We start from the raw sequence: 26,505 nt of genomic DNA, 5'->3' as shown, positions 1-26,505 counted from the left end.
ATGGTTTTTAAATGAGTACTACAGTGTGTTGTACTTTGACGTGGGTAGAAGAGGTCGTACAGCGAGCTGGTACTGCAGCTGTTTGATCTGTTGCTGCATTGTCTCCAGCTGCTGCTGGTTCTGCTGCAGCCTCTTGGAGGGGGAGCCGGCGCTGTAGGAGAGCTGTGACAGGCTGTTCAAGGCGTCTTTTAGCTTCCCCACCTCCCGTGACAGATCATCTATCTGAGGGAGAACAGGAAACAGACACGTTCGAGGTTGACAGGGATTCATGAGGTACTACAGTGATGAGCGTTCTGCAGTGGTGACCAGATTACTGACCCTCTTGTTTTTCTCCCTCTCCGAGGCGACGTGGTTCTCCACCAGCTGTTTGAGCTGACACACGGCATCCTGGGCCTCGGCCAGCCGTGACGACAGCGTCTGGTTCTCCTTCTCCCTGGAAATCCCCAGCTCCTGCAGGGCTTCACACTCTGCACGACTCTCCCGCGCCTGATTGAAGGATAACATATTGTTCAGGTAAGTATTTGGAAATACATGCATTTTAGTTTCCACACATAGTTTTCGGCCTTCTCCTCTTTTCTCTAACCTTCTGCCATGCTTCAGTAGCCTCCAGAGCCATCTCGTCCTGCTTCCTGAGCGCCCCCTGGAGGAGCTGGGTCAAGTGGGTCACCTCGCCCCCCAGCTTAGCTCGCATGGTGTCGTGGTCCAGACGGGACACTGACACCTCTGGGGTGACATCTTTTTCTGATGTCATTCTTTGGAGGAAAGTGGAAACAGAAAGTGTAAGAGAACATTTATCTTTGTATCAACCAACTTTTAGTACTAAAGTCCTGGATCACGAACAAGATGCTTCTGCTGCTTCTGCACATATACAGTATGTGCAGTATAATAAGAACAAAGTAGCATGGACAATTTGCAATAAAGTATAAGTATATTACATTTTTACATATATACAAACTTATAGTAAAAGTACTTAAGTTACATTGTTCTACTACAATGTTTAATGTTATACTGCTGTATTAACCCATCTTACAGAATTGATCACATTTCTCTCCTCACTTGTTCTGAAGCGCCTCCACCTGCAAGCTCTTCTGGTGCAGCTGCTCCGTCAGGGCTTCTGATTGGCTCTCCAGCTCTTTGATGGCGTTTCCCAGAGATGACATCACCTGTGTGTGATCGGCGAGAGCTACGCTGTTCTGCGCCTGAGCTTCTGCCTCCTGCTTCAGAGCTGAAATCTCCTCCTGAGCGGTCGCGTGCTTCTTCTCTGCGTCGGCTAACAGAGTCTGCAGCTCCTCCACCCTGATGCTGAGCGCCTGGACGTGCTGCTGCTGTTCTTCCACAGTGGGAGACGATGGAGCGCTGCTCTCAGCTCGGGCCTCCTCCACCTGCTTCTGAGCAGCACTCAGTTTACTCTTGGTTTCACTGTAGGAGTGCGAGAGTTCCAGCAAGCGACGCTGCAGCCCGGCTGTCACCTCGTTCATCTCAGCCTTCATTTCTTCAAAGTCTTTGGCTGCGGCTTCAACAGGGACCGTTCCCCTCAGAGCCTCCTGAACAACAGGAGAGAACAAATAGAAATGTGAATCAATGTTGAAGTCATTAAATTAAAGAAGTGACTTAATTAGACTAAACTAATGATGAAGATGAAATGATTGAGCAAAACGTTGAAAGAACAGGTTAAAAACAATGTTTAAACGACTGAATGAACTGAGATGGATCATTTTGAGTCAGAAGAGAAGTATCATTTCTACCTGGAGCATCCTAATCTCCTTCTGTGCCTCCTTGTACAGCTCCTCAATCTTTGCACTCCTTTGTACTTTCTCCTTCCCGCTCCGTCTTTCTTCCTCTGTCCTCCTCAGCTCCTCTTCCAGCGCTCTGATTCGCTGAGCCGCCTTCTCTTGCTCACATCCTGATTGGATCAGCTGGGCCTTCAGCTGCTCGAGTGTGGACGATGAATGTCTCTGCGCTCCTTCTTTCTCCGTCATCTCCCTTCCTTCTTTTCCCATGCGAGCCCTCAGCTCCTCCACCTCCTCCACAGCTTGGTGGTATCTCTCCTGAGTGTCCGTCAGCTTCGCCTGCAGCTCTGCCAGACTCTCCATCAACTCGTCCTCCCGTCCCTTCTCCGTCACAATTTCCTCCTCCTCTTGCTCTTCCTCTCTCTCGGGCTTCAGCTGAGCGTGAAGCGAGCGGTTTTCCTTCCTGGTTTCGAGCAGTTTCACCTGGACGCTCTCCAGCGCCTGTCTCAACAGTCTGATCTCTTCTTTGCTTCCTCCTCTTCCTCCCTCACTCTCCTCTTCCTCTTGGCTGACATAAACAGGAGGGCTGGTGGAGGGGACCTGTGGTGGTGATTCAAACTCATCCTGGGTGGAGTGGAAGGAGGAGTTGGAGGCCATGCTGTTAGGACGACTGCTCTCATTCAGATCCTCGTTTCCTTGGACAGACGGATGTTTCTGAGGGTAAAAAAGTTCAAACTGAAGTTAGAGAGATTATATTTAAAATGTGTCTTATGATTCTAATTTGAAATATGAAGCATTCATTGTCATTATAAATAAAACATCATCATATGATTATATTTATTTATTTATTTATATCTTTTGCACCCAATTTTCTGATTAATTAAATTTCATCATGGATTTTTAGAGATAAAGCATTTAATTGATCAGCAGAAAGTCTGCACATTTAGCTTGATGCATTCTTAGGGGCCTGTTGGGCCTTGAGTTGTGTGCTCTACATAGTCTTAGAATTGATCAGGTCCCAAGACGCTGAAAATAAAAGATGTCGATGTCCAATAACTCTTTCATTCTTTATGGGGACATGTAACTATGATGGAACTTATGTGCCGGCAACATTGGTTTACTTTTTTTACTTTAAATTTTACTTAACTTTTGTATTATTATTATATAATAACTACATTATTTCTACATGACATTGTTATATCCAAACAAAAGCAAGTTTCAGTCGTGGTTTAAGTTTTTCAGCTCTTTTTTAGATGGTGTACAATATTCTTCCCTAAACTTGACTTTGTTCAAAGATTTCACTTAAACACTAGTGAGGGGGTTACATACCTTAAGTTTACTTGCAAGTGTCTGGTTCTCCAGAGTAAGAGCAGTAATCTTGGCTTGCAGAACAGAAACAAGAGCTTCAGATGCTGTAATACTGTGCTCGACCTGTCAACACATACAAAACACACATATATATTACGTGCACACACACACACACACAGAGAGGCGTCAGAGCAGCGATCAGGACCACTCGCTACCTGCTGAAAAACAAAACCAGTCGAGACACGTCGAAGGTTAGACCTCCTCAAAGAATGCTAAGGTGAAAAGGTTCAGCAGTCGTCTGTTGACAGACTTAAGTATTAAACTTAAAGAAACAGAGTTTAGTTTAACTTTGAGCGACACAGAAAAGAAGTTCTTCAAAGTTCGAGGAGCCCCCGATGTTGAACAGCTCATGTTGTTATATCCAACTTAAAGGTTCTGAAATACTTTTTTTATCTAGTTATGGTAAAAAATAACATGTAATGAGTAGCCGTGGATGATGATCCATCTACAACCTGTTTATACACCAAGGAATACATTCACTGTATAAGTACTGTACTCAACACTGTGAGTACAGTGTTGTGCTTTTCATACAAAAGTCTGACCTCATGTTCTTCCAAGGCCACGGTTCCTGTCCTCACATCTGTTCTAAAATCTGCTGATTCCCAACGTCAGCGTGTCACTAAAGTGTTTCTGAGTCATTATCACCTTAGTATCCAGCTCAGGACCCGTCACTGTCTGCTTCAGATCTTCAATTGTGTCCAGCAACATGTTTCTCTCCTCGTGGAGCTTCTCAACCTGCTCTCTCAGCGCCGTTCCTCGAATCTCATCCTCCTTACAAGTGAGAGAGGGGAGGGGAAAGAGGGACAAGAGGGTGAGGGGTGGCAGGAAGGACGAAGGGGAGGAGGAAGAGAAAGTAAAAGAGAGAGGGGAGAGGAAGGTAAATTGACCCACTTATAAATTGACACATTTTCATTGGTTTCTGTTGGTTTCAACAAGTTGAATTTCAGACATTTTAAGATCATATGGGGTGAAGTTAAAGATGAGTATGACTGATGTGAGAGAATATCAGAGTCCCAGGTTTACTTTAGTCTCTCCACGATTGCAGATAAGGTGAAGTGGCTGAGTAGAAAATAACCCTTGAAACACCACTATCTCAAAAACTAGAGGCAGAGACAGTGGCTATCTCTTATCTTTTTTCCACAGCCAGGCTGAGTGTAGAGTGATAAATTCTGACTGTTGTGTTAGTAGTCGATCAATTATCAGTAGGTCTTGATTGTAGTTTTTTTTTATAACGTACTACTATCTATTGTTGAGAGAGGAACTACTCTGCTGGCAGTCAAAATATTCCTTTTTGAAAATAAAACCAATTTCAAAGCACAAAGAGAGTAGCGTTAAATGAATGTGAACAAAATAAAAACCCACCTAAATATATTTAAGACCTAGAATTCAGTATTTTTAAGGTCACATTCAAATGTTTTAGTCTTTTTAATCGCCTGTGGAAACCCTGCCTGGGACGTTGAAACGAGTTTTATTTATTACTTTGAGTCAGGTGAGTCTCCTTATTCCCACTGTGCTGCCACCGATACAGTGCTGGAGGCATTTTACTTGATTATGTAATTACCTTGTAGCTGAATTTCTTGGGCGTGTCACTTTTGTCAGAACCAACAGTCCCAGTGGAGGTAACGATTGAAGGAGAGGAGGGTCCTGAGCTCTGAGGAAGAGGGATGAAGTTGGTGAGTTTTAGTTTGATCACTTGTTTAATTTTCCTCATAAACCTTTAAAAACTCAGATAAAAAAAACGCAAACATTTTTAGTTCCCTTTTATAACATTTAAATGAGTCATTACTGCTCTATCCCTTTGTTTTTAATACATTTATATATCATACTCTCGTAAGACAGATCAAATTAACTTCCATGTTTGTTTGTTTTTTAAACCTTTAGCTATTTTCTTTATCGGACCGAGATTACAATTATATATCAGGTAACTTGCAAACAACAAGTAAGTGGGACTGTGTATTTACTGCAGACATGCGCAAATGTGAAGAGTGGAGAACTGACTCAAGCAGAAAGATGAACAGACTCATGCATTTACCTGCAGTGGGCTAATGGGAGGTGGAGGAGGTGCTTTTCGTTTTTTTGGAGTTGTGATCCGTTCATCACTTAGTTTAGCTACTTGATCATGCTGAAGAGCCGGCAAAGAAGAAAGAGGAGAAGAGAGATGACGGACGGACAGAGAGAGAGAGAGAAAGAAGAGGATGGTGCTGGTTAGTAAGAGGATTGTCAATCAATGAGTGCTACAGTAAGACAAAAATGGCAAAAAGGTTTTTTTTATAAGCTGAGAAATTGAATATTGACACTTTACATAAGCTGATACTAAACTACTGCTCATGAGGAGAAGCTATACGACTAAGTTATAGACATCATTTGGCTTTTGTTGGTCATTATTAGAACATCTATCAGATTGCAACACTAAAATAATTGTTTCTTCTAACTGATTGGTTTAATAAGCTCCAATGTTTTTTGTTGATGATTGTTAGTGAGGATCTGAAAAGGTAAAGAGCAGAAAATGTCTTACCTGAGGACTTCTAGGAGACTTTGCGTCTGTCAAACACAAAGATAGGAAGAACATCAAAAATAAAAAAATAGAATAGAAACTTAAGCCTTTCTTGAAAATACTCAAACGGGTAGTAATCACTTCATAGAGAATGGCAGTACGCTCTCTTGGAGAGATCTTACCTCAAGGTACAACAATGCAGACATAAAGAAACTGTAATAACCATTGAACTCCTCCAGGTGTCAGTGTTGACTGCATTGAAATCAGAGCCGTATGAATCTTCTGCATGTGAATGTGTTTTTGTGTATTTATGAACTTGTATACTATTGTGATGTCGAGGCAAAGAGATAGTAAAGACTTGTGATTAGTTTTCATCATGTCATTGGTCAAAATAACTCCAGGGAACAAACGTGAGTCAATACGTCCGTGAGTGACTCTCACCTGAGACCTGCTGTCTGCTGAGGGCGGCACTGAGGGCAGTTGTCACCTCTGAGTTGCCTGACAGTTTGGCGTAGTGTGTGACATCGTGACCTTGTGAATCGACCGCTGACAGGTTTGCTCCTCGGTGAACCAACACTTCAACAACAGACGCTGTGTTGGACTCACTGGCCAACATCAACGCTGATCTGTGACACAAACATCCATCATCAGTGCAACATCCAAGTATCTTTACTCCGTCTTTACTGCTCTTGCATGTGATTCCTGAATTCTCTGTGTCTCAGCAGAAGACGTCATTCGGCTCGTACCTGCCGCTGTTGTCAGAAACGTTGATTTCAGCTCCACAGTCCAGCAAAGTGCAGCAGACCTCAGCAGGAGCATGTTTAGCCGCCAACAGCAAGGAGGTGAATCCATCCTTTGACACACAGACAGGATAATCATGAGTGAGATCATCCTAATGGAGCGACCATACACCCACATATCACAGATTGGTATGAAAACATGCAGTAGTCTGCATAACTTGTCTGTGACATCAGGACGAGAGCGTAAACATAGAGTGAAGTAAGTGTCTGTGTGGTGAGAGAAGTCTCAGATTCATGTGAGAAAGGACTGAATATCTGCTCCTGAAAGTGAATTTCCCAGCAGATGAACAGAAAAGCTAAAATTGTTCCACTACGTAGAGGCGTGTGTTTTAGAGCGAGAGAGAGAGATCAGCAAACTCCAAAATTATATATTTACTACTTTAAATGAATGGCTTGAGAAGAGGTTATTTCCCTGAGCTGTGCAGCTGGGGCAGTATTTCATGCAACGTAGACATCCAACCCTAACCCTAACCCTTCTCCCCAGGATTGACGGATCCTAACCCCAAGAACGACCTTGACCTAACCTTAACCTTTTATTACGTAAGTGCAAACTAAACATTTGACTGGCTGGGATTTTTTTAGGGCAGCGTGCGGCATGAGAGGAGCTGCTGCCTGTAAGTCTCAGTGCAGGGCAAGAACATTGACTTCCTGAGATTAAGTAGGAAATGAAATGGATTTTAGTAAATGACTCAACAGTGAGATATGAAGGCATATCTCTCCACAATACAAACATAAACTGACCAGGAACTTGTTTTCAACGATCAATTATATTGTTAAGAGGGAATCAGGAAGTTTGAAAACTTTTTAATTGCCCCAGTTAAGTTACATCTACAATCACGCACCATTATAATTTAATCACATTCATTTTCTATGTAAAATATCTATATAACTACGTAACTAGTAATAAATGTACTGGAGTAAAAATACAATATAGCCCTGGAAGCATTAAGTGTCAAAGTGACAATTCTGTACATATTCATACTTAAGTTAAGTACTTGAGAAGTTTCCCACCCACTCAAACAAAGTCTGTTGAAGAAATCTCAGACCACGTCTGTGAATCATATCAAGGCCGAGCTTCTCGTCAGTAAATGAGAAATATATTTCTTTCCAACAGCAAACATAAGGAAGCTTTTATACTCCAACGTACCAACGTCTCTGAGCAGACTTCAGTTTACATTGGCTTGATTTTCTATAAACACTTTGTCTGACACATGTTTGGACCTGAAACATGTTTCCTCTGTTTCTTCCACTTTATCTCTGTGTGTTTACTGAAGTCAAATCCAGATCGAGTAGAGAGATAGAAGTGTGCTGTAGCCGGTAATGTAGACCTGAGGCTAACAAGCTGGCATCTTCTACCCAGCACAGACACAGCCATGTGTTCTTTACTGATTCAGGTTCTCAATAGATGTTGACTTAAGGCAGAGACAACTGCTCACGTCTCCCTCTCCCTAACTTTGACCATAGTTACTACTTACCTAACCTTAACCCTTGCTCTAATCTGAATCTAAACTGAACCTAAAGTTAAAACATGTTGTCACCTTTGAATTGAATGATTTACGTCGTGGGAACTTGCTTTTTGTCCCTATCAGGAAAACAAGTTCCCACAATGTGACTACAGATTTAGGGCGCAACAACATTTGTAATACATGGACCCGACCCACACACACAGATGATTATGACTAGAAAAGTAAATGTTATGAGTGAAACTGATATCACACACTTTCTTAATAACTGAAGAAAACGGTAGCAAAGGTTTGTTTGATGTTTTTGCATTTAACACTTAAAACGACATTTTTTGTTAATTGTGTAATTTGACCAAGAAGCTTCTTAGTTTTTTAACAATATGGAGACAATTGTTGGAAGTGAAAAACAAGCATTTAGCGGCTGACTGCTCCGATTGTACTGGGATTCAGAAGAAACCATTTACTTTACATTTTATAATCCCACCAGCCTTTGGTTAAGTGAGAACATGAACTACTTTCAAAAGCCACAACATAGAATCTGTTACATGTATAAACAAGTAACAAGGCTGCAATATTTTTAATAAGAAACAACATGTGTACATGTAGACTGATTATCTCCTAGCAGCAGCTGTGGCATGAAAGTAAAGGGAGGGAAATAAATGTGCAACACATTCTCTTTATTTCTTTTCTCTCGCTTGCTCACGCACTCTCACACACACACACACACACACACAATCATGCTAACACACTGCAGTTGGGTAAAAACCACAGGCATGGAGCATCACTGCAATGGAGACCACATGTCTGAGGCTTGAGAACAGAGTTCCAAAAGTACGATGACCCTCTACCACACACGCACACACACAAACACACATATGCACACAATTTTAACCCATCATAAAACAGAGAGGGACATTGACAGGAAATGTCCGTTTATGAGGATGGTTCATATTGTCAGTTTACAGCTGTGAGAAACATCTGCTTTCTATTGGTTTTGAGACAACAATACTTTACTTCTACTTTCCTAATAAACCTCATAAAAGCTGTAATTTAGGAAACAAGAAGTCTGAGAACAACTAAAGAAAATCCAGAGTGTATAAAGTCCTGGAGTGGAGTCAGTGATTCTGAATGAGACTGAAAAGAACGTTTGTTTCTGGGCTCTTTTCTCTGTTACAGAGAGTTACTGCCCTGCCAGGAAAAATATGTCTGCTGAAGATTGAGTGGAAGTAATAATGAAAGCACATACTGCATCTTTCAGGTTGATGGGACATTTGAGTTCACACAGCAGTTGGACGGTCTGGATGTTCCCACTGGCAGCTGAAGGTAAAACAAAACAACAGTCAGACAATGACAGAAAACACAGATCGCAGCTTGGTCTTGTTTGGTTTCGTTGAATTTCGCATGATGCTTTTATCTCCTCTGTCTCACCTGGCTGATTTCTAACTGGGCTGAGTTCACATGTAATCACTTAGCTCCAGACATAGTGGATGATTTACTCCAAGTAAAATCTGAGTCTAAACTTAATCCCACCACATATTTTCCCACGTTCTTCTCTAAGCAGATCAATATTCAACGGAAGCTCTTCTGTTGTAATTAACTGTCAGTGACAAACGTACCAGCGTGATGCAGCGCCGTCTTTCCTGAGCTGTCCACAGCATCGGTTGGACTTTTACTCTGAAGAGAAAAGGAATGTATTGGAAAAGCAAATCAATGTCACACATGAGTGAATGTTTAACAAAGGAAAGTCGTGTCATGTAATATTCCCTTAATTGACTTTCAAAACCTTCCAGACAATAAACCCTGAGTTTGTCCGAATCAATCTGACAACTCAAAATGTCAGAATGGAGTTTATCCTCTGAGGCACTGAAACCAGCAATTTAAAAGTGATATTAGACAATACTGTGAATTCACTGCACATGTTTGCAAACTATGTACAATTGCATATGCCTACAAAATAATAGCATTCCATTTTGTCAATGATTAACGACCAGATAATAGTTTGCAACTACTAAAATCCAGGCAACGAACTGGCACAACTTTACCTCAACTCCTGTGTTTTTAAGACCCTCAAAGAACAAAAAAGGTTTAGAGGGCGAGGGGGGGGGGGGGTGTTTAGGAATGTTTAAAAGTTGCTGCGTTTGAGCAGGTAGGTGTCGGTGAGATGCTGCAGACTGATGAAATCAAAGCTGAGTGTGTTTTAAAGTGTTGAGGGCCAAATTTGGTTTTAAACAATTGTTGTGAGGCCAATTTGACTGAATAAGTACATTTTGGTCAGTCCTCACTAACTTCAAGGGCTATTTAAGAGTTAGCAGTTTTAGAATTTGGGTTGAAATAAGTTTAACATTAGGATGGGTAAGAATTTGCTGTTTAGTTGTGATAGTTATGGTTAGAATAAGGCGCTTGGGAATGAGTTTTGCCAATGAGTGTCCTCTCAGAAAGAGAAGAGCGTGTGTCATCGTAACAGAATATCGAGACTATTCTGACCAAAGGTTTCACAAAGTTCATGCCACTGCTTTCACACATTTGTTTCTTCTCTACACCGAGTGATGCTTTCAAGAGGAAATCGTCCTGCTGCATTTGTCGGCCATTTAATCATTCTTTGTTTTATATCTCTTTTTCCTAACTATTTCTCTAGACAAGAAACACTACACAATTATTACACAGAATCAAACACTGTTGGCTTTTGAAAGCCTCCTTCACTTTGTCTATCTTACCTGAATGAGCTTTTTACAGCACTCGGTGTGATTGTGTTTGGCAGCCAGGTGTAATGGATTCAAACCTGAACATAAAGCAAAAAAGAAATTTAAATTATGAAAAAAAACTAAAAAAGGCCTACAGAAATGATCTAAGGGATAAATGTCCCTACAAATGAATCCTACATTTGACCTCAAATGTTACAAGACTTGAATCAAGACCTAAAACCCAATAACCAGTAGAACACATTCTAAACAATTCACACTTGTTTAGCAGCAGTTCAGATCCGTACCTGCAGCATCAGTGATTGACAGATCAGCTCCATGAGACAGGATGACAGAGAGACACTCCGTCTGACCTCGAGCAGCTGCTGCATGAAGACTTCATCAGCACAAAGCAAGAAGAAACAGATTAGAGATGAAGTACATAAACACAGATCTTTGTTAATGTCAATTATTATTTCTTGCTAGTTTTGAATCAGTAAACATGTAGTGTTGAGCATCTCCCCTGAACAAACAAATTTACCAGATTTCAGAATCTAAACTTTCCTTTTGGTCAATGTGACTTTCAGGAGTTTATGAAATAAAGCGCTGCCTCGTGTGCAGGAATGTCACAAGTCAATATCAACCCTTTATGCAAAAAGCCCCCCCTCTGAATGGTGTGTCTCTTTGTGTGCATGTGTGCAGCAGTAGGCAATCAATACAACCCCTTTCCAGCTCAGCGAGCAGAATTAGAAAAACACTACACATTCCCCAGCCTTCCCTTGGTGTGCTCAGGATGCACACACACACATACACACGCACACATAGACACGCACGGCTATGCCCACATGCCTTTCAATCAGGTTTTATCACCATAGAGATACTGTAGACTCCTGCTTTGTGCGTTCTGAAAGGATCGGAGCATTGCGAACCCGAACCACCGCATTCATCTTGATTTACAAAAGCTGCGAATATGCATCTGTGTGTGTGTTTCTGTCTTCTGGCAGAAACACACACACACACACACCCACAAAAAGGTCAAGGATGCGAACTGCTGGTGGAATAAAAAAAAAAGGTGGTGTTTTTCAGCATGTGAAAATCTGCACATTCGCTGCGCTCCGGGTATTTGTTCCTGTGTGTTGATGTTCCTGTCTCTGCGTGAGCTGCTCAACACATTCAGGTCAGCGGGTGTTGTGTTTCAGAAAAAGAAAGAGGTCAAATATTAACACTGAGCCTCTGTGTTATCAACAATCTCAACCCGGTGAGGCAACGAGCTGCACCGCCTCTGCCCCAAATGAACTGGCTCTCAAAAACACTGAATGTCCTGGAAGCTGAATGAACGGTTGCAAAATGTCCACCTTTCTGGAAATAAGAAAAACGGCTGTATTTTTAGATCAGCCATTCATTTTTAAACACTGTGCTGCAGCGCCTGAGAGTGATTTCTAAAGCTTAGGACTTGAGAATCTGAGCCTGCGGTGGAGGCTCATGTAATGCTTCAGTTTAAAAGAAAAACACAAAAATCTCCAAGGCCGGATGATTATTTTGATTCAGTTTCACCAAAGTCCCAGATTGTGCCTGAATAGCTCCAATTTTGGCTGTGGCTCCAGTGGTACAGCGGGTTGTCCACTAACCAGAGGGCCAGCTGTTCGATCCCAGTATCCCCCATCCCGTGTTCCAAAATGTCCTTGGGCAACATACTGAACACCAAATTGCCCACAGGGCGGCTGTACCGGCAGTGTATGGGTGATGTTTAATAGAGAACGTGCTGCACATAGATGCACTGTATGAATGTTTGTGTGAGTGAGAGAATGGGAACAAACTAAAATCGGTACATTTGATTTTACTCTGGTTTTTAATCCTTTTCATAAAATGATCTCAATCCAAGTTATTTCTCTTTATGATTAAAGCTGCCTCGCCCATCTCACAATAAATCAAAAGATGGTGCTGCTCTCTATTGTCTCGCGTCTCTGACAATTCTAACGCTGCATGTCTTTCTTTGTTTCTGCTGTACTTGTACATGAGAAACTGAATTCACTGCTATGCACTACAAGCAGTAAGTCAAATTACTAGATTGATATTATTTACCAAAGCCAGTTTGCATTTGTTTACTGTAGAAAATAATCAAAACGCTTACGCTGATCTGCCCTCAGTGTCCAGCTTCACAGCGCTGGCACCTTTCTTGGCGAGAAGTGAGGCGACCTTCTCCGCCTCGCCGTGCTCCACCGCAGCAAGCAGGCGCTCGTCATTCTTGTTCCACTCATTGACCTAAAGAGGATAAAGGTGGGAAATGGAGGAAACGAGAGAAATGAGGTGAGACAAAATGCTGATATCAAAATCATCGGGACAACACTTTACACATTAGGACATTAGGTTTACAATCACTGGGATGTTCATGATGTCCACATGGTTTGTTGTTTCTAGGAAAGTATCTTGCATCAATGTTTCACCTTCTCTTTAATAACAGTGTGCGGCACATTCCTCACAATGAAGGGCTGTTGTCCGACATCAACAGTAACATTAGCAAATCCTACTCTGCAGCCAAAATGGCTGAGATGCCCCAAATCTGAGTAATGTTTCTCAGAGGGGGGGAATGTTTTCCTGGCTCTGCAACAGCCCACACAAAACATTTGTGTCCATATGCGAGCTTGCACACACACACACACACACACACACACACACACACACACACACACACACACACACACACACACACACACACTTAATCAAGATCGACTGTGGATGTACACATTGACACACACACACAAACCAAAAGGCCCCACATTTGTATCTCTGACAGGGTACTCAGTTAGTCAGTAATTGGAAAGCTTCGCACATGATCTCATACAGAGACCATCTTCCAACATGGCACAAGATGCAGCGAGCAAACAGCGCTTTGGACTACAGCTACAACAATAACCATATAAAGAGGAGTTAGGACTCAGACTACAACAAACTAAAAATCCGGAATAAGGGAATAAGAAGCACGTCCATAAACAACATTTATTTGAACCAGAGCTTATACAAAGGCTGGATTACAATGTATTTCTGTGCTAAATATTACAGATAGGCAGTGTTACTCGACAATCAGCATTGAGATAAGAATGACAGTTTGAGAGATCTAACTCACGTGGAGCTGTCTGTGGGGTTGTAACTGGTGGCATGAGGTGTATATGTATTTTTTAAAAATTGCGATATTACAAAGTGAGTATTAAGTTCAAACGATCATAGATTATATGGAGACACCTTGAGTCACTGAGTTGTGAATAAGTTTACAGTTCTGTTGTGATTCAGGATGGTTTGGCCGACTGGTTGTTTCCCTATGAGAGGCACAGACTGAAAAAAGCCTGCACACTGATCTGAGGACTGAACCCACGGACCCCAGACATATCGGCAGTGCCAGCTCTCCGTGCAGCCACCTGTGCATGTTAGGATGCACTGCAGTATTAAATTTGACCTGATAGCCTCCTGACCAACACACATGATAACATTCTGAGCTCTGACACTCCATAAATACTAGAAGTGAACTGTACACTATTTCAGGAGAGCAATGAGCCAGCACAGCTATACATAGTGTGAAGAGCCTCTGTGAAGCCAGTCACTGCAATAGATTTTGCAAAGCTGGTGGAAAATCTCTGCTGTCGCTGAAATGTCAAGGGTGATCAAGTCAGAACCACAGAGTCATTAATGTGGAGGGAATGAAACACAAGAAATTGTTGCTGTTTTGCGAATTAAACAAAGTTGATGATGACAGAGTGAAGGAATTATCTTTTCTCGCAAGGATGTCTGGAAAATTAATTCTTGTCCAGTTGTAAACACTCCACACATACACGCTCTATATCAGAGACTGATAGTGATCCAGGCTTCAAAGAATTAAAGCAAGAGGTGAGATAATATTAAGGAGGTGGTGTAAGATGAGAAAGTTCCCTGCTGACTGGAAATAACAGACGGGATATATAAGGACACACAGCTGAGACCAGAACCGTGAAAACGAAGAATCTATGTTGGGCTATGATGGACATACACCTCCAAGAGTATTCCAAAATATCAAAGTTCACTAAGAACATTCAGACTGCACAATTTCTTTTTTCTTGCATACATGAACCACGTGAATTTTATTTTTATAAACCTACATCGACGAAACAAAAAAACTGACTCAGAAAAACCTAAATATCCTACATTTGTTTGCAAACTGCAGTGCTTCTGTATTAATAGTGTTTGAATGCTGCGTGTTAACAAAGATGTGTAGAGGTATTTACACAGAGTTTGTCAATGGGGAATGCACATATTGGCAGAACGATGACGACTCTTCATTAGCTTGATTCTTCAATAGCTTGTTTTTTTCAGATGCAGGGAAAGGAATTGTTGGACATCAGAAAGGTTCATTACATGTTTTTTTGTATGATAATAAGTTAAACATTTCTTAAAGGAGGTCACTGAGGGGTTGGGGCGTGAGTGGAAGTGGAACACATTCGACACTGTGATTAGTGTCCAGTGAAACATGACACAGTGGAAGATAGCGGAGTCTATAAAGGACACATCTCAAACAGCGCAGTGTTTTCTCAGAGGTGGACTCTGGATTTGCTTCCCAGTGTGATGATATAAAGAGTCTCATGATTTTCATACAGACAGTCATGTGTTATTTAATCAGCGTGAAGAGCACTGAGGCAATCAACCACTAAAAATAGGTGAACTTTAGAGATGGTGATGGAACTGAAAAGAGAAAGAAGAACCTGCGTCTGTTGCCTCTAATCCAAACCATCAAAGAGAATGTAGAGCAACTATAATAGTGGACTGTTTACATTATACAACATTTACTTGAAACAGATGCTGCTTGTTTATCTTGTTATGAGAACATCAGGAAGGGTGGAACTTATCACTGTAATTGAGCGCCTGCTTCTCTGTATGACAGTTTGAAAAACAGGAGCAGTCGGATCCAGCAGATGGTGAAGTGACACGTAATATGACCTCAGTCAGGCTTCTACAGTTTCATTTATGACCAACTTGTCTATTGTTCACCTGAATAATTCAGTAACCGGAACGGATCTCAAAAGAAAAAAGGACAAGTTGCCTCTTAATGTGAAGATCATAGACTGTAAATTAGGATGAACAGGGAATCACCTCCAGCTACCCAGAAATTAAGCAGAAATACCCAAGATGGAAGCACTGACATCTTGTGCATTTGGAACCAGAGTCTGCACAGCAGACACCAGGGGATGGAGCTGCGGTAGTAAGGTTCATAAACTCAACCGATCCTGAGTCAGTGATAGCTTTTCAATTATCACGTGTTTCCCCAATTATATCAAATAACTAATTAAGATTAAACTTATCAGAACAATGAACACAGAACTACCTTAAATGACAAAACTATAATTGAGAAAAACATTGTTTGATGTGTGCTTTGATTTTTATTTGCTAACATGGAGGAGGTGGAATTTATGACCTATATTTCAGCCAGCCACCAGGTGGCGATCAGGATGCTTTGGAGCAGTCATGTTCATCTTAATTTAAAGTCTGTGGTGAGGAACTGTGATTGAATTTTCACTTCCGCATTCAACAGTCTAAAATAAAATAATGTGTGCAAAGTTTTTCTCCACATAGACATGATGCAGAACATCAGTAAATTTTCCACAGAGTAGAATAAAATAAAATATACAGATCTTCAGTTTGCTGCCCGGTTTAGATGATGTGGAATCTCAGTTCCTGTTTACTACTCGAGCAGCGAATAGTATTAAACTGTGATCATGAGTTGTTCTGTTGGAAAAGTGTGTCACAAGTGACAGACTGATTTGAAAACTGAAAATACTGCGAGTCATCACACTCATTCAGCTACAGGCAGCATATGTTTGGGAAATGTCTTGCATAGAAAACAAAATACAGGTTTTTAAATGCACCATGCTAAAGGTTTATCTTCAAAATGTACCAACCTAAGATTTAGAGAGCAGCCAAGGGGAGATGGGGCAGAGTTGCTTTGAAAGGCGGTGAACCACACAAACACATCTGACCAAACGGGGCAATAAGAAGCCACGTTGCAAGAGATAGTTTGTAGTGTGGTTTCAAAGTAGAGCGCCATAAAGAAGGTATGGGCTAAAGCAGCATTTTAAAACTGGAACGCCTTTATTTATTTTCCTGGTTCAGAACTTGTCATTGTCATCTAGAAAACTACCAAAGCAACTGACAAGTAAGGTGTCAGTTACTTTGCATCAAGACACTACAGGAAGATTTGGTTCAAAGAGAAGAGTAGAAAGCCCAGTTTCCCGTGTCTCCTTATAACTGCCTTGTTGGCAAAAGTTTCATTCCACAGATACACAACTCTCCAAAAGCTTTTACCTCATCTGAACCTCAGCTATGTCTACAGAGCAGAGGCAACCCTCCCTTTCTCTATCAGTCAGAAATATGCACCGCTGCTGTTTATTACCATGTATTATTACACTAATGGGATGGTACGACAGAGAAACCAGTCTCGCAACATCTGCACAGCTGTTTTGTAGAAGTCAACGTGTCTGCAGAGTTCACGAGGACACGTGTAAAGTAGGAGTTCCTCTTTGAGCACAAAGCATCATAATGGTCACTCTCAAAGATGAAAGAAGAGACAATTAAATAATAAGGAAATCTAAAAACATCCATAATGTGACAAGGCAAACAGGTCGGTTTTTAAAACACTATTAACGTGCAAGAAACATCTCCATCTAAAAACGTACACGTATACAGTTGACATTGTCTCGTGACGAGAAAAACTGGAATGGACTTCTAACTCCTACAAACACATAAACCCCCTACGAGCACCAACAGAAAGACTTACAGTGGGACCCTCGTGATGTTCTGCATAGCATGATCTCGCCTAATGGTCTCTGTGATTTTAATAGGCTGAAGAAGAAAAAAAACTAACGGACCTTCACCAACGAGCAGCATGACACCGATAGAATTAGACTGCATAGTAATGGACAGGTTTAAGTGGAGCGGAATGCACTGCTCCAGTTTCGGCCCCACACACAAACACACACACACACACACATACATACACACAGAGGAGGTTGATGAAATGATGGTGATGGGAGCAATCGTGCAAAGTCAGCATGGGCCTTGGGTCAAACTGAAAAAGTGTCAGTGGGTTCAAGTTTTCTACAGCAAAAAAAACTGTCAATTGGAGTAAAGTGGAAATTGTGAACGGCATTGTTTAGTTTCAGCAGCCAAATGAATGAATCAGACAAAAGAGTAACTGCAGATTGATTATGACAATAATATAATAATGAATAATTAACAAAATAATTATGATTTGCAGTCCTACTCCTCGTCCTCCTGATACTGTAAACAGTAAAATACTGTACAAACACAGTGTGTGGGAAACTACAAGGGAGCTCAGAGTCTGCATACCTCCGCCAAGGCTAAAGGCATTTCTCACCATGTTCAAGAAAGTGTAAAAAACATTCCTGGATCCGCCTTCTGAATCAAACCCGCTCCAAACATTGATGAGTTCTTCCTTGGCCCAGCCCCCCCCCCCCCCCCCCCCCCCCCCACCACCCTTCCACCAAGTTTCTCTAAAAAATCTGTTCAGCTGCTTTCTTGTAATCCTGGTAACAGACAGACAAACGGCAATGAAAACATGACCTCAGAGGTTACAAGCACACGACACATGAACTCTAAATGACTTTGGACAATATCAGCTTGTACTGAAAACTTTAAGCTTAGCCCACATTATTCTGTACCAGCTACAAGTCATAGGGTCACTAATCCTGAGATTATTAACCAATAAAGTCCTATGTCTTTGTGAAATGGATCTCACTTCCTGCCCTGCTTTCGTTTCTGTTTCCTCGTCTGTTCGGCTGCCTCTCCTCCAAGTTCTAGACAGAACCTGGAGGTGTTTGTGATAAGAGAGTTTACAATGGGATCAGGGTGTGGACCCTAATGTTTGTTCCCTCTGTCTTAAGCCTGACACTTATAATGACACATAAATGTTTCACTGATAACACTAAGTGTTTCCTGTTTGTGCAGGTTTGAGACAGGCTTGCAAGGACAAGGAAGAGAGAGCAAGGAGCAATAAGACATGCTGAGAGACAAAGAAACATTGGAGTGGTATATATGAGACCTTTTACTACCAATTATATCCTGTGATAATGATTTAAGGTTATATTTTAACCTCTGTCTTTCCTTTGGCCCCCTCCTCTCCTCCCAGGTGCTAAACTTGTCTTTATTTGTGATGTCTTGAAAAAAAAATATGAAATCACAGCTTCAAACGTGGAGTCGTTCCTTCCATCTCAGGCTAAATTGCAAAGAAAACAGATGTGCATCAAGTGTGTTAATCTAACGGTCGCTGCATAAACACTTCTGCTCAGAGTGTTTTTTCTGTTTTCCTCTGAACTCTCTCAGTTCTCCGGAGGAAAAACAAACCAAGATCGTGAAACAGTCATTCCTGTATTAGGCTCTGTTTGTTTGTAGAGCTCGGTCACTCTTAGCAGACAGAGTTTAAGAGAAAAAAACATTTGTTTAAGAAACCTTATGTATTCTCCCCCAAAATAAAGACAACAAAATAACATCGTTGTTGATCTATAGATAAAAAGGTGTTTGTCTTGGTAATCATCAGGATTGACTGTTTACGCCAATGCAAACACTTATATTCTACATATAAAGTAGTCAAACTTAGTTAAGCTCGAACTCATTAAGCAAATAAACCAGGAGCTCAAAGCTGTGCACATATGTGAACTCAGGTGAAACAAAAAAACACATCACACGTGAAGTAAATCCTTCAACAGGAAGTCTGAAGATAGAAAAATGATCATGCATATCCATGGCAAATTTCATGGAAATCTGAGAATGACTTTTCCAGATGACTTGTTGTGGATTAAAGTCTTATTTCAAGGAAAACTTGATCTGGCTGCAGCACCAACATGACTTGTAGTCATAATCTGGGAATGAAAGATATCCGTCACAATTTTCATGGTGGTCTCTCCAGTATTTGTCAGGAAATCTCACTCTGGACTGAAGCGTCCGACGGACAAGACCGAGCAATGTGGTCCGCCTGCTCGCAGGGCAAGAAAAACAAAAAACAGCCAAGAAAAGAACAGGGGAAATAGATGTGAGGAAGCATTAAGGCTAAAGATAACTCACAGAGGGACTGACACAGGCTCAAACATGGAGAGGAAAGGAAGTCAGGCTATGTCGAGTATAGGAAAGGACAAAAAACTGGATTATTAAAATGAAAATACAGTAGTATTCACACACTAAAGTAGATTTGTCTTTTGTGTCGTCCGTGTTATTACATGCAGAGATCAGAGATAAAGCTGAATACATGCATAGAGAAAAGTAGGTTAGTTGGGAGGTAAAACCCACAAACAACACAGATTGAACTCCAGAGGGAAATAACACTTTCCATACACAGTGCATGAATATTCTTTGTTTGAGAGACATGGGAGGGCACCACAGACAGGAAGGAGGGAGAGGTTGGAAGGCTGAACAATGTACAGGACAAGAAAGAAGGAAAAGAAATGGTGAAGGAAAGAGAGTCTGACACATCTACAATATCAGAGCCTTTTGATCAGCAGTGGCTGTTAACTTCAAACCCCTTATCTGCAACAAAGCAGATGCTCAGTTGTCCTCAAACAATACATCCTTTCTCTGGGGCTACAGCTGAAACTGCTTACTGTCCTCCGGAGCACAAACACAGATCACACACACACACACACACACACACACACGTTATACACGTACACACACACCACAATGGTTTACTAGACTCTGAAACCCAGAATAAGAGAGTCAGTAGACACGACTGCTAAACAAAGGCCAGATGGTTGCTCTCATAATGAAACATGCTGTTATGTGTTTCACCAAACTGGACCACACGTTTATATAATGCAACATATTTTCAACATTTCTCTTATTTTGCAACTTTGTTTTAGATTTAGATTTTACATTTGCACTGTTGACTTGGATGCCGCAATTTCCCCTTGGGGATAAATAAATAATTGTTTCTTTCAAATAATTAGAAAACATTGGTACAGTAAATATATTATCAATATACGTGCATTAGTTTGTGGATACCTGACCCGAGCCTATTGGGAATGAGTCGGCCTGGATTCGGACAAAAGTTTTTTAATTAAATTCGGGTTCAGTCGTCTGCTTGATTCTTTACAACGCATGTGCCTGAACTCGGGACAAGTTCGAGCTCCGTTCTGCTCGGTTGGGTGTGTCCAGAAAGAATATCGCAGCTAGAGCCGCACTCTAGACAATCTTGGAGTTTAAAGAATACACAGCTGACTGATGACTGTAAACCAATAATGTAACATTTAAAGTTAAAGTCGTTATTTCAGTCATTTTTCAATTTTGATTTGATATTTTTCTTCAAATTTGATAACTTTGCCCTAAAACTCTTCACACAGCAGTGGAACTCCATTGTATTTAACAGTTAAAATAAGACATGGGGAGTCTTTCCACTTAAATTTCACAAGGAGGAAAAAAGAAAAACACTAAACTGTCATCAAGTCCTCCATCAGCCTGTCCTGCCCTCACTTCACTTCAGTATCAGCCCTTGAAAAACTCCCATTATTCTAACTCTACTCCAAACATTTCCCTTTGACCCCGCTAATTACTTCTCATTTTAGAGCCTCTCTTGTGCTCCTCTTATAAACAACTTGTGTCGTTACAAAAATACTACGAGGCCACCATGACTCTAAGAAAACAAAGCCATTGTGTACTCATGGACTCATTCACAGAATATGTGAGCACAAGCTGAGTTTCAGGAATTTCGTATTCAGGTCTGCTGCTGTAACTCTTGAAATATGTGTGCTTACATTCTTCTTGTCATTGAAAAGTTGTTTTAAAGATAAAGGATTGATGCAGAAGTCCAGCATTGGGTCATTTATGGGTGTAAGATGACCTCCAGTAAAAAGCAGCCCTCATGCAACACTTCCTCCTGACACAAATAGCCTTTCCTGCCCTATAAATAAACACGGCTGGACTTGGAAAGCGACCAGCCTCATTACGCTGGAGGGCTGGTCATAAAGTCAGTGGAGTAAGGCAAAAATATACTGTACAGTTCAGTTGAGAAAGGGCAGGCAGTCCAAAGATGCTCACAAACAGTCGGGGTAAGAAGGACTCAAAGAAGAGTGAAAAGGCCTCGTTGACCATTGTTGAGCTCCTTGGTCACATTTGACAATTTTGTAGGACAAACCTAAAAAAAGAGGAAACTGTGTTCATCTGGCTACTTGACTTTAAAGCTGTATCCATAAAGCTGTCTTTCACTTCCATCACTTAAATCATTAGACAGAAGTAAAAACACATGTAGGCCAACAAACGAGTGGGAACAGTTCTCGGAAGTGAGCAGCAAATCACAGCAGTGCATCGCCAAAAGTGTCTCGTGAAGGAAAGTTCTCATCGTTTTTTCAGGTGAACTGAGTGTAACCCTCCCTCTATCCATCTCCTAGCGTGAATATTGTTCCAGTTGTTCGGAGAAGGCCAAACCAAACAACCAGTCTGAACCGGGGGGGGGTGCCGCCCGCCCTCCTTACACAAATGGGGTTTCTCTCTGGGTCGCTTTCTTCCCATCATCCACAATCTCTCCTCCTTTATCTTGGTCTTTTAATCATCTCTTCCTTTATTCAGCTCTTGTCCCTCATTACGTCTTCCTCTGTGTCTCTGCTCTCTCCTTAGTCTTTACCACTCCTCCCCTGTGGCTTAGAACTAACTATTCCTCATTCATCTTATCTGCTTCTGTCCATCTTTCTGGTGCCGCCATCATTATCAGGGATTAGTTGTGTCTTACATCATTGCGACGTCTACATGTAGGTCTCAGCGATGGACTGAATATAAAGATGGACGACGCATCTCCACTTCCACCCTTTGCATTAAAAAAAAGCTAAAATATTGCGGAAACAAATAGCGCCATAAAATGACAGAACTACTTGGAGAAAATGTTTGAGTAATGTGTGGGTGGGGGGGTTGTGGGTGTTTATGACCTATTCTGAAGGCAGCCACCAGGGGGCGATGGAGAACTATCACGTCATCCATCTTTTTAGTCAATGGTTTGAACCACGTCAACGGACATGTCAGTGCAGTGAGTTTTCCCACACTGCAACTTGATAAGTATCTCTGCACAAATACATTTTCATAAACACAAATCAGCAGACATCATCACCAGTGTCCTGACACACGAAGCAAACAAACAAGTCCATGCACAAACACACACCCACACAAAAATGAGCATGCAAACACATGCACAGACACAAGGATTACACTTCAGCATGCTCACTGCTTAGTGTGTGAGCAGGTTCCACGGCTGTATGTGTGCAGTTCATTACACAGGCGATAAGGAATAGAGAGATACCGCCAGCAGGTCCTGCTCTAATTGGACCCATGGTTACACAGACTCTAAACCATTTTCCTTTTGCCCAGACGTGGATTTAATTTAACTTATTCACAAACACACACACACCATGCTACTGTTAGCATGTAGACTAGTACAAACACAGACAAGAGACTTCAGTAACTTGAAACTAGAAAGAAACTAGAAAGATGTCACAATACTCTGCTGTAACGAAATTGTAAAATAGCACATTTTACTAGAAGCTGTACTTGAATATCACCAGTGTTTTAATGAGTGCTGTATTTCCTGAGTTATGTCAATGAGCAGCAACAACCCACTGTGTGTGTGTGTGTGTGTGTGCGTGTGCGCAACGTTCAAATTCCACCAAGTCTATGATTGCAAACCCAAATGCTCTTGCCAACTGAAATATGGAATATGGAATCATTACGTTTACATACCAGACAGCGAGGCGCAAACCCACAAACACCACAGGACCTCTTTCTAAAAAGAAGACCTGAGGCAGGTTTGCAAATGTGATAATCAATTTGTATTAAATCAGTACTGGTATTGTTATTGTGGTATGTAGCTTGTTATGTTTTTGAAAAGTGGAGAACTGTTTAAAGATTCAAATAATGGGGTAAAATGCTTTTTAATTTCTTAAATCTGATCAAACTTGTTTAGTCTGACTAACAAAACCCAAATATAATCAGTTTAAAATCTCCACATTTGCGAAGCTAAAACCAGACTATGTTTAAAAGTGAGATATCAATGGGCTAAATAAGTGCACATTGATTTTCTGTCAATCAGCTAATCAATTAATCAACGCTCCGTTTCCATTCGTGTCATTGGATTATGGGAAGGCAACAGCTTGACTCTCTTTGACAGATTTCCCTTCTCTGTTCTAGCCTGGCCTTTACACTTTACATGTGTTGACACTGAATTACATGTTTTCACCCTGGTTCTGGACACAATCTGAATTTAGTGTCTGTAGTGAGTGTGAACAGAGTCGTAGTAATCCCTCAAACTATCTCCTGCTGACCAGGGCCAACACAGACTGACACACACCCTTCCTCCACCTCCTCTCTCTACCAGATTAATGCTACGGGCTGCCCCTGAGGTTTTACTGTCCCTCTCAGTACTAATATCCTTTTGCTACACCCAGCCAGAAGAAACCATTCCATGCCAAACCACGTCAGTCTGGGGCCAAATAAAACAGAGCCAAGTGGAGATACTTCAGGCTGCGCCTCAGTTTAAAGGAAACCTATAATTGATGGACTGCTACATTATTAGGTTACTATATAATGATTTTTATATTGTGGCTGAGCTATGTTTCAACTGTTATGGAAAAAGTAGGGTGTAACATTTTTCTCTAATGGCTAAATATTCCCTGACGTACTCCGAAGCCAAGGGAGTATTGTAGCTTAATGTCAACCGAACAGTGCTCAGGGCATTTTTCAGAAATGCGCTCAGATGATCAGCATGTGATTCCCTCTGAGGAGCTGCTCCAGCACACACATTTTACAACGTTTGATAAGCAGGACTCTGTTCCTCCAATATTTACACAGCTCCATTCAGATCCTATAGGTGCCAAAGATGCTGTAAACAGTAAACCCGCAGTTTAGTCTCCAGTGTCACATAGTCGGGATGAACTGGAGCCACGAAACAGCTGTCTGGAGTGAGAGGAGACAGCGTAATCCACACATCAATTAGACACAGAGTGGATGATAAGGGGAGGAGCTTGTGTGTGTCTGTGTGTGTGTGTGTGTGTGTGTGTGTACGCCTTCAGTAATCCTGCTTAGTCTAGCAGCTGCAGGAGGAGGTTTAATACAGCGACAGTATGAAGGGCTGGGTGAGGGTTTAGTACCAGAACCTCTGTCAACAATAGAAAACAGAGATGATAACAAACAAAGACTGGGAACGTGTAACTGTGTGTGTGCACGTAGCGCGGCCACTAATGTGCCTGGGGGATGGTGGTGAAGGGCTGAGAGGAAGATAATAGTGTAAGTAAATTAAGTCATTTAGAGCAGCTCCGCTCAAACAGCAGGGACCGAGCTGTGAACGTGGTCTCAAAGGGTCGACACGCACGGCGAGATTTAATTAAGATTCCTCTAATTACACACGACTGTTCTGAGATTAAGTTTGTTTCAAGACACCCTCAACAAAAACACTCAAATTGTTTCTATATGACAGAATGGTGTTTCCATTGCTTCACTGTATGTAATGTATTATAGTAAAGTCTTTAGAGCTGCTTAGTGAAATTCAATTATTCTTTTGTTAAACAATATTTCTAGCATTACATATAGAAAATTCCTGAAAGATGGAACTGAATATAGTGTCATTGCAACTAAATCTAACAAAAACACAAAGTCTTATTGTATTTCAAGGCAGAGCTGTTGTACAAATGCTGTGGGTTTAACAACATTTCACATTTGGGATCTTTAGCATCTATGGAAAACAGGGTTTGTAGAAAAATCTCTGTCAAAATAAATAAATAAGTGAAAGTGATGGAGCTGAATAGAAATTGCATCAATGAGGTGTAATTTGAGCATGATAAAAAAAAAGAGCCATTCTTATTAACATCATCTGTGCAGATGACAGCAGAAGCATTTATGACAGTTGACTGTTCAGACACATCTGAAGCCTGTAAATCTGTCTGTGTCTGTTTGCCAAACCCGTTCCCAGAAACCAGATTACACCGTCTGCTCGTCTTTAACACTGCTCACACGCACGCACCCACACACTGGACCTCCTCCATTACACTCACTGTTATAATTGCTGTTTGGCCGAATAGGATTATCTGAATTGATCCGCAAAACGAAAATGTCAATAATCTATTCCAGAGAATTAATCCAGCAGAAAAAGACAGAAAAAATGGCACAGAGTCGAGCAGACAGACCTGCAAGTATAACAGAACACACACACATGCTTGGACACACACACACACACACACACCCTTGAAAGAATTCCGCTGATTCACTTTGACCTTGCATAACTACCTACACACCTGCTCACAGATTCTGATAAAGCAGCACGTGTGTTTCTTCTGCAGTGCAAGGATCTCTTTTATTACTCTATCCCCACTGCTGTGTAATCTGAGAGAAAAATCACACAATTCAGCTGCTCTGTGTTAATCCTTTGTGCGGCAATAATTTTTCTTTAATATTGAGATTGAAAAGCACCTTTACTGTAGGCGGCCTTTTCACACTACTTAGCCTAACAGTGAATTCACAGTGCAGCGTTTGATTAAAGCCGATCTACTTAACCTGTCGACACTCTCCGCTGAGTCTGAATGCCTGTACAGTTTTGCATGGTCAGACATATTTCAGACAATTAAACACACTGGTAAGGTAATTTTTTTTATTGGAAATAAGGTCTGTTTTTATCAAACCTGAATGTAGTGGACAACGTCAGGTTATTAAATCCATGATAGCATATATTGACTTAGTTAAGGGTAGGTCGTGTTAGTGCCTTAAGTACATTGACAGTTTCCTTTTATTAATCAGTACATACAGTTGCTCATGTGAATATCAGCAGTAGTTTCATAGCTAATGGTATAAAGGCCGATCAGGTGTTGTGTATTTATATTCAGTATCTATTTGTTACTCTTATCCTACCTGAGTTTATTGATTAAACCCAAATGGCATTGTACAACTGCATTAAATTGAAGACGTCTTGTGCAG

The 26,505-nt window shown here is 41.3% G+C and overlaps 1 protein-coding gene across 4 annotated transcripts in view; it reads right to left on the bottom strand.

The window, feature by feature from the left end:
- The window catches only part of rai14 (retinoic acid induced 14), a 36,258-nt gene that overhangs the window by 2,228 nt on the left and 7,525 nt on the right, over window positions 1-26,505 (bottom strand). For 3 of the 4 annotated variants that reach the window (XM_053447745.1, XM_053447743.1, XM_053447744.1), the window contains exons 3-19: window positions 12,665-12,795; window positions 10,842-10,930; window positions 10,570-10,634; window positions 9,472-9,529; window positions 9,102-9,172; window positions 6,339-6,445; window positions 6,034-6,218; window positions 5,614-5,639; window positions 5,131-5,220; window positions 4,660-4,749; window positions 3,744-3,869; window positions 3,060-3,161; window positions 1,746-2,444; window positions 1,057-1,544; window positions 584-752; window positions 319-486; window positions 61-222 (exon numbers count right to left, since the gene is read on the bottom strand). In XM_053447745.1, coding sequence (XP_053303720.1) covers window positions 61-222; window positions 319-486; window positions 584-752; window positions 1,057-1,544; window positions 1,746-2,444; window positions 3,060-3,161; window positions 3,744-3,869; window positions 4,660-4,749; window positions 5,131-5,220; window positions 5,614-5,639; window positions 6,034-6,218; window positions 6,339-6,445; window positions 9,102-9,172; window positions 9,472-9,529; window positions 10,570-10,634; window positions 10,842-10,930; window positions 12,665-12,795 — 2,826 coding nt within the window. The remainder of the gene's footprint in view (window positions 1-60; window positions 223-318; window positions 487-583; window positions 753-1,056; window positions 1,545-1,745; window positions 2,445-3,059; window positions 3,162-3,743; window positions 3,870-4,659; window positions 4,750-5,130; window positions 5,221-5,613; window positions 5,640-6,033; window positions 6,219-6,338; window positions 6,446-9,101; window positions 9,173-9,471; window positions 9,530-10,569; window positions 10,635-10,841; window positions 10,931-12,664; window positions 12,796-26,505) is intronic. The other variant, XM_053447746.1, reaches the window with a different exon arrangement.

Source organism: Pleuronectes platessa, chromosome 19 (genome assembly GCF_947347685.1).
Source record: "Pleuronectes platessa chromosome 19, fPlePla1.1, whole genome shotgun sequence".
NCBI lineage: Eukaryota > Metazoa > Chordata > Actinopteri > Pleuronectiformes > Pleuronectidae > Pleuronectes > Pleuronectes platessa.
This window is presented reverse-complemented; position numbering and strand designations above follow the sequence as displayed.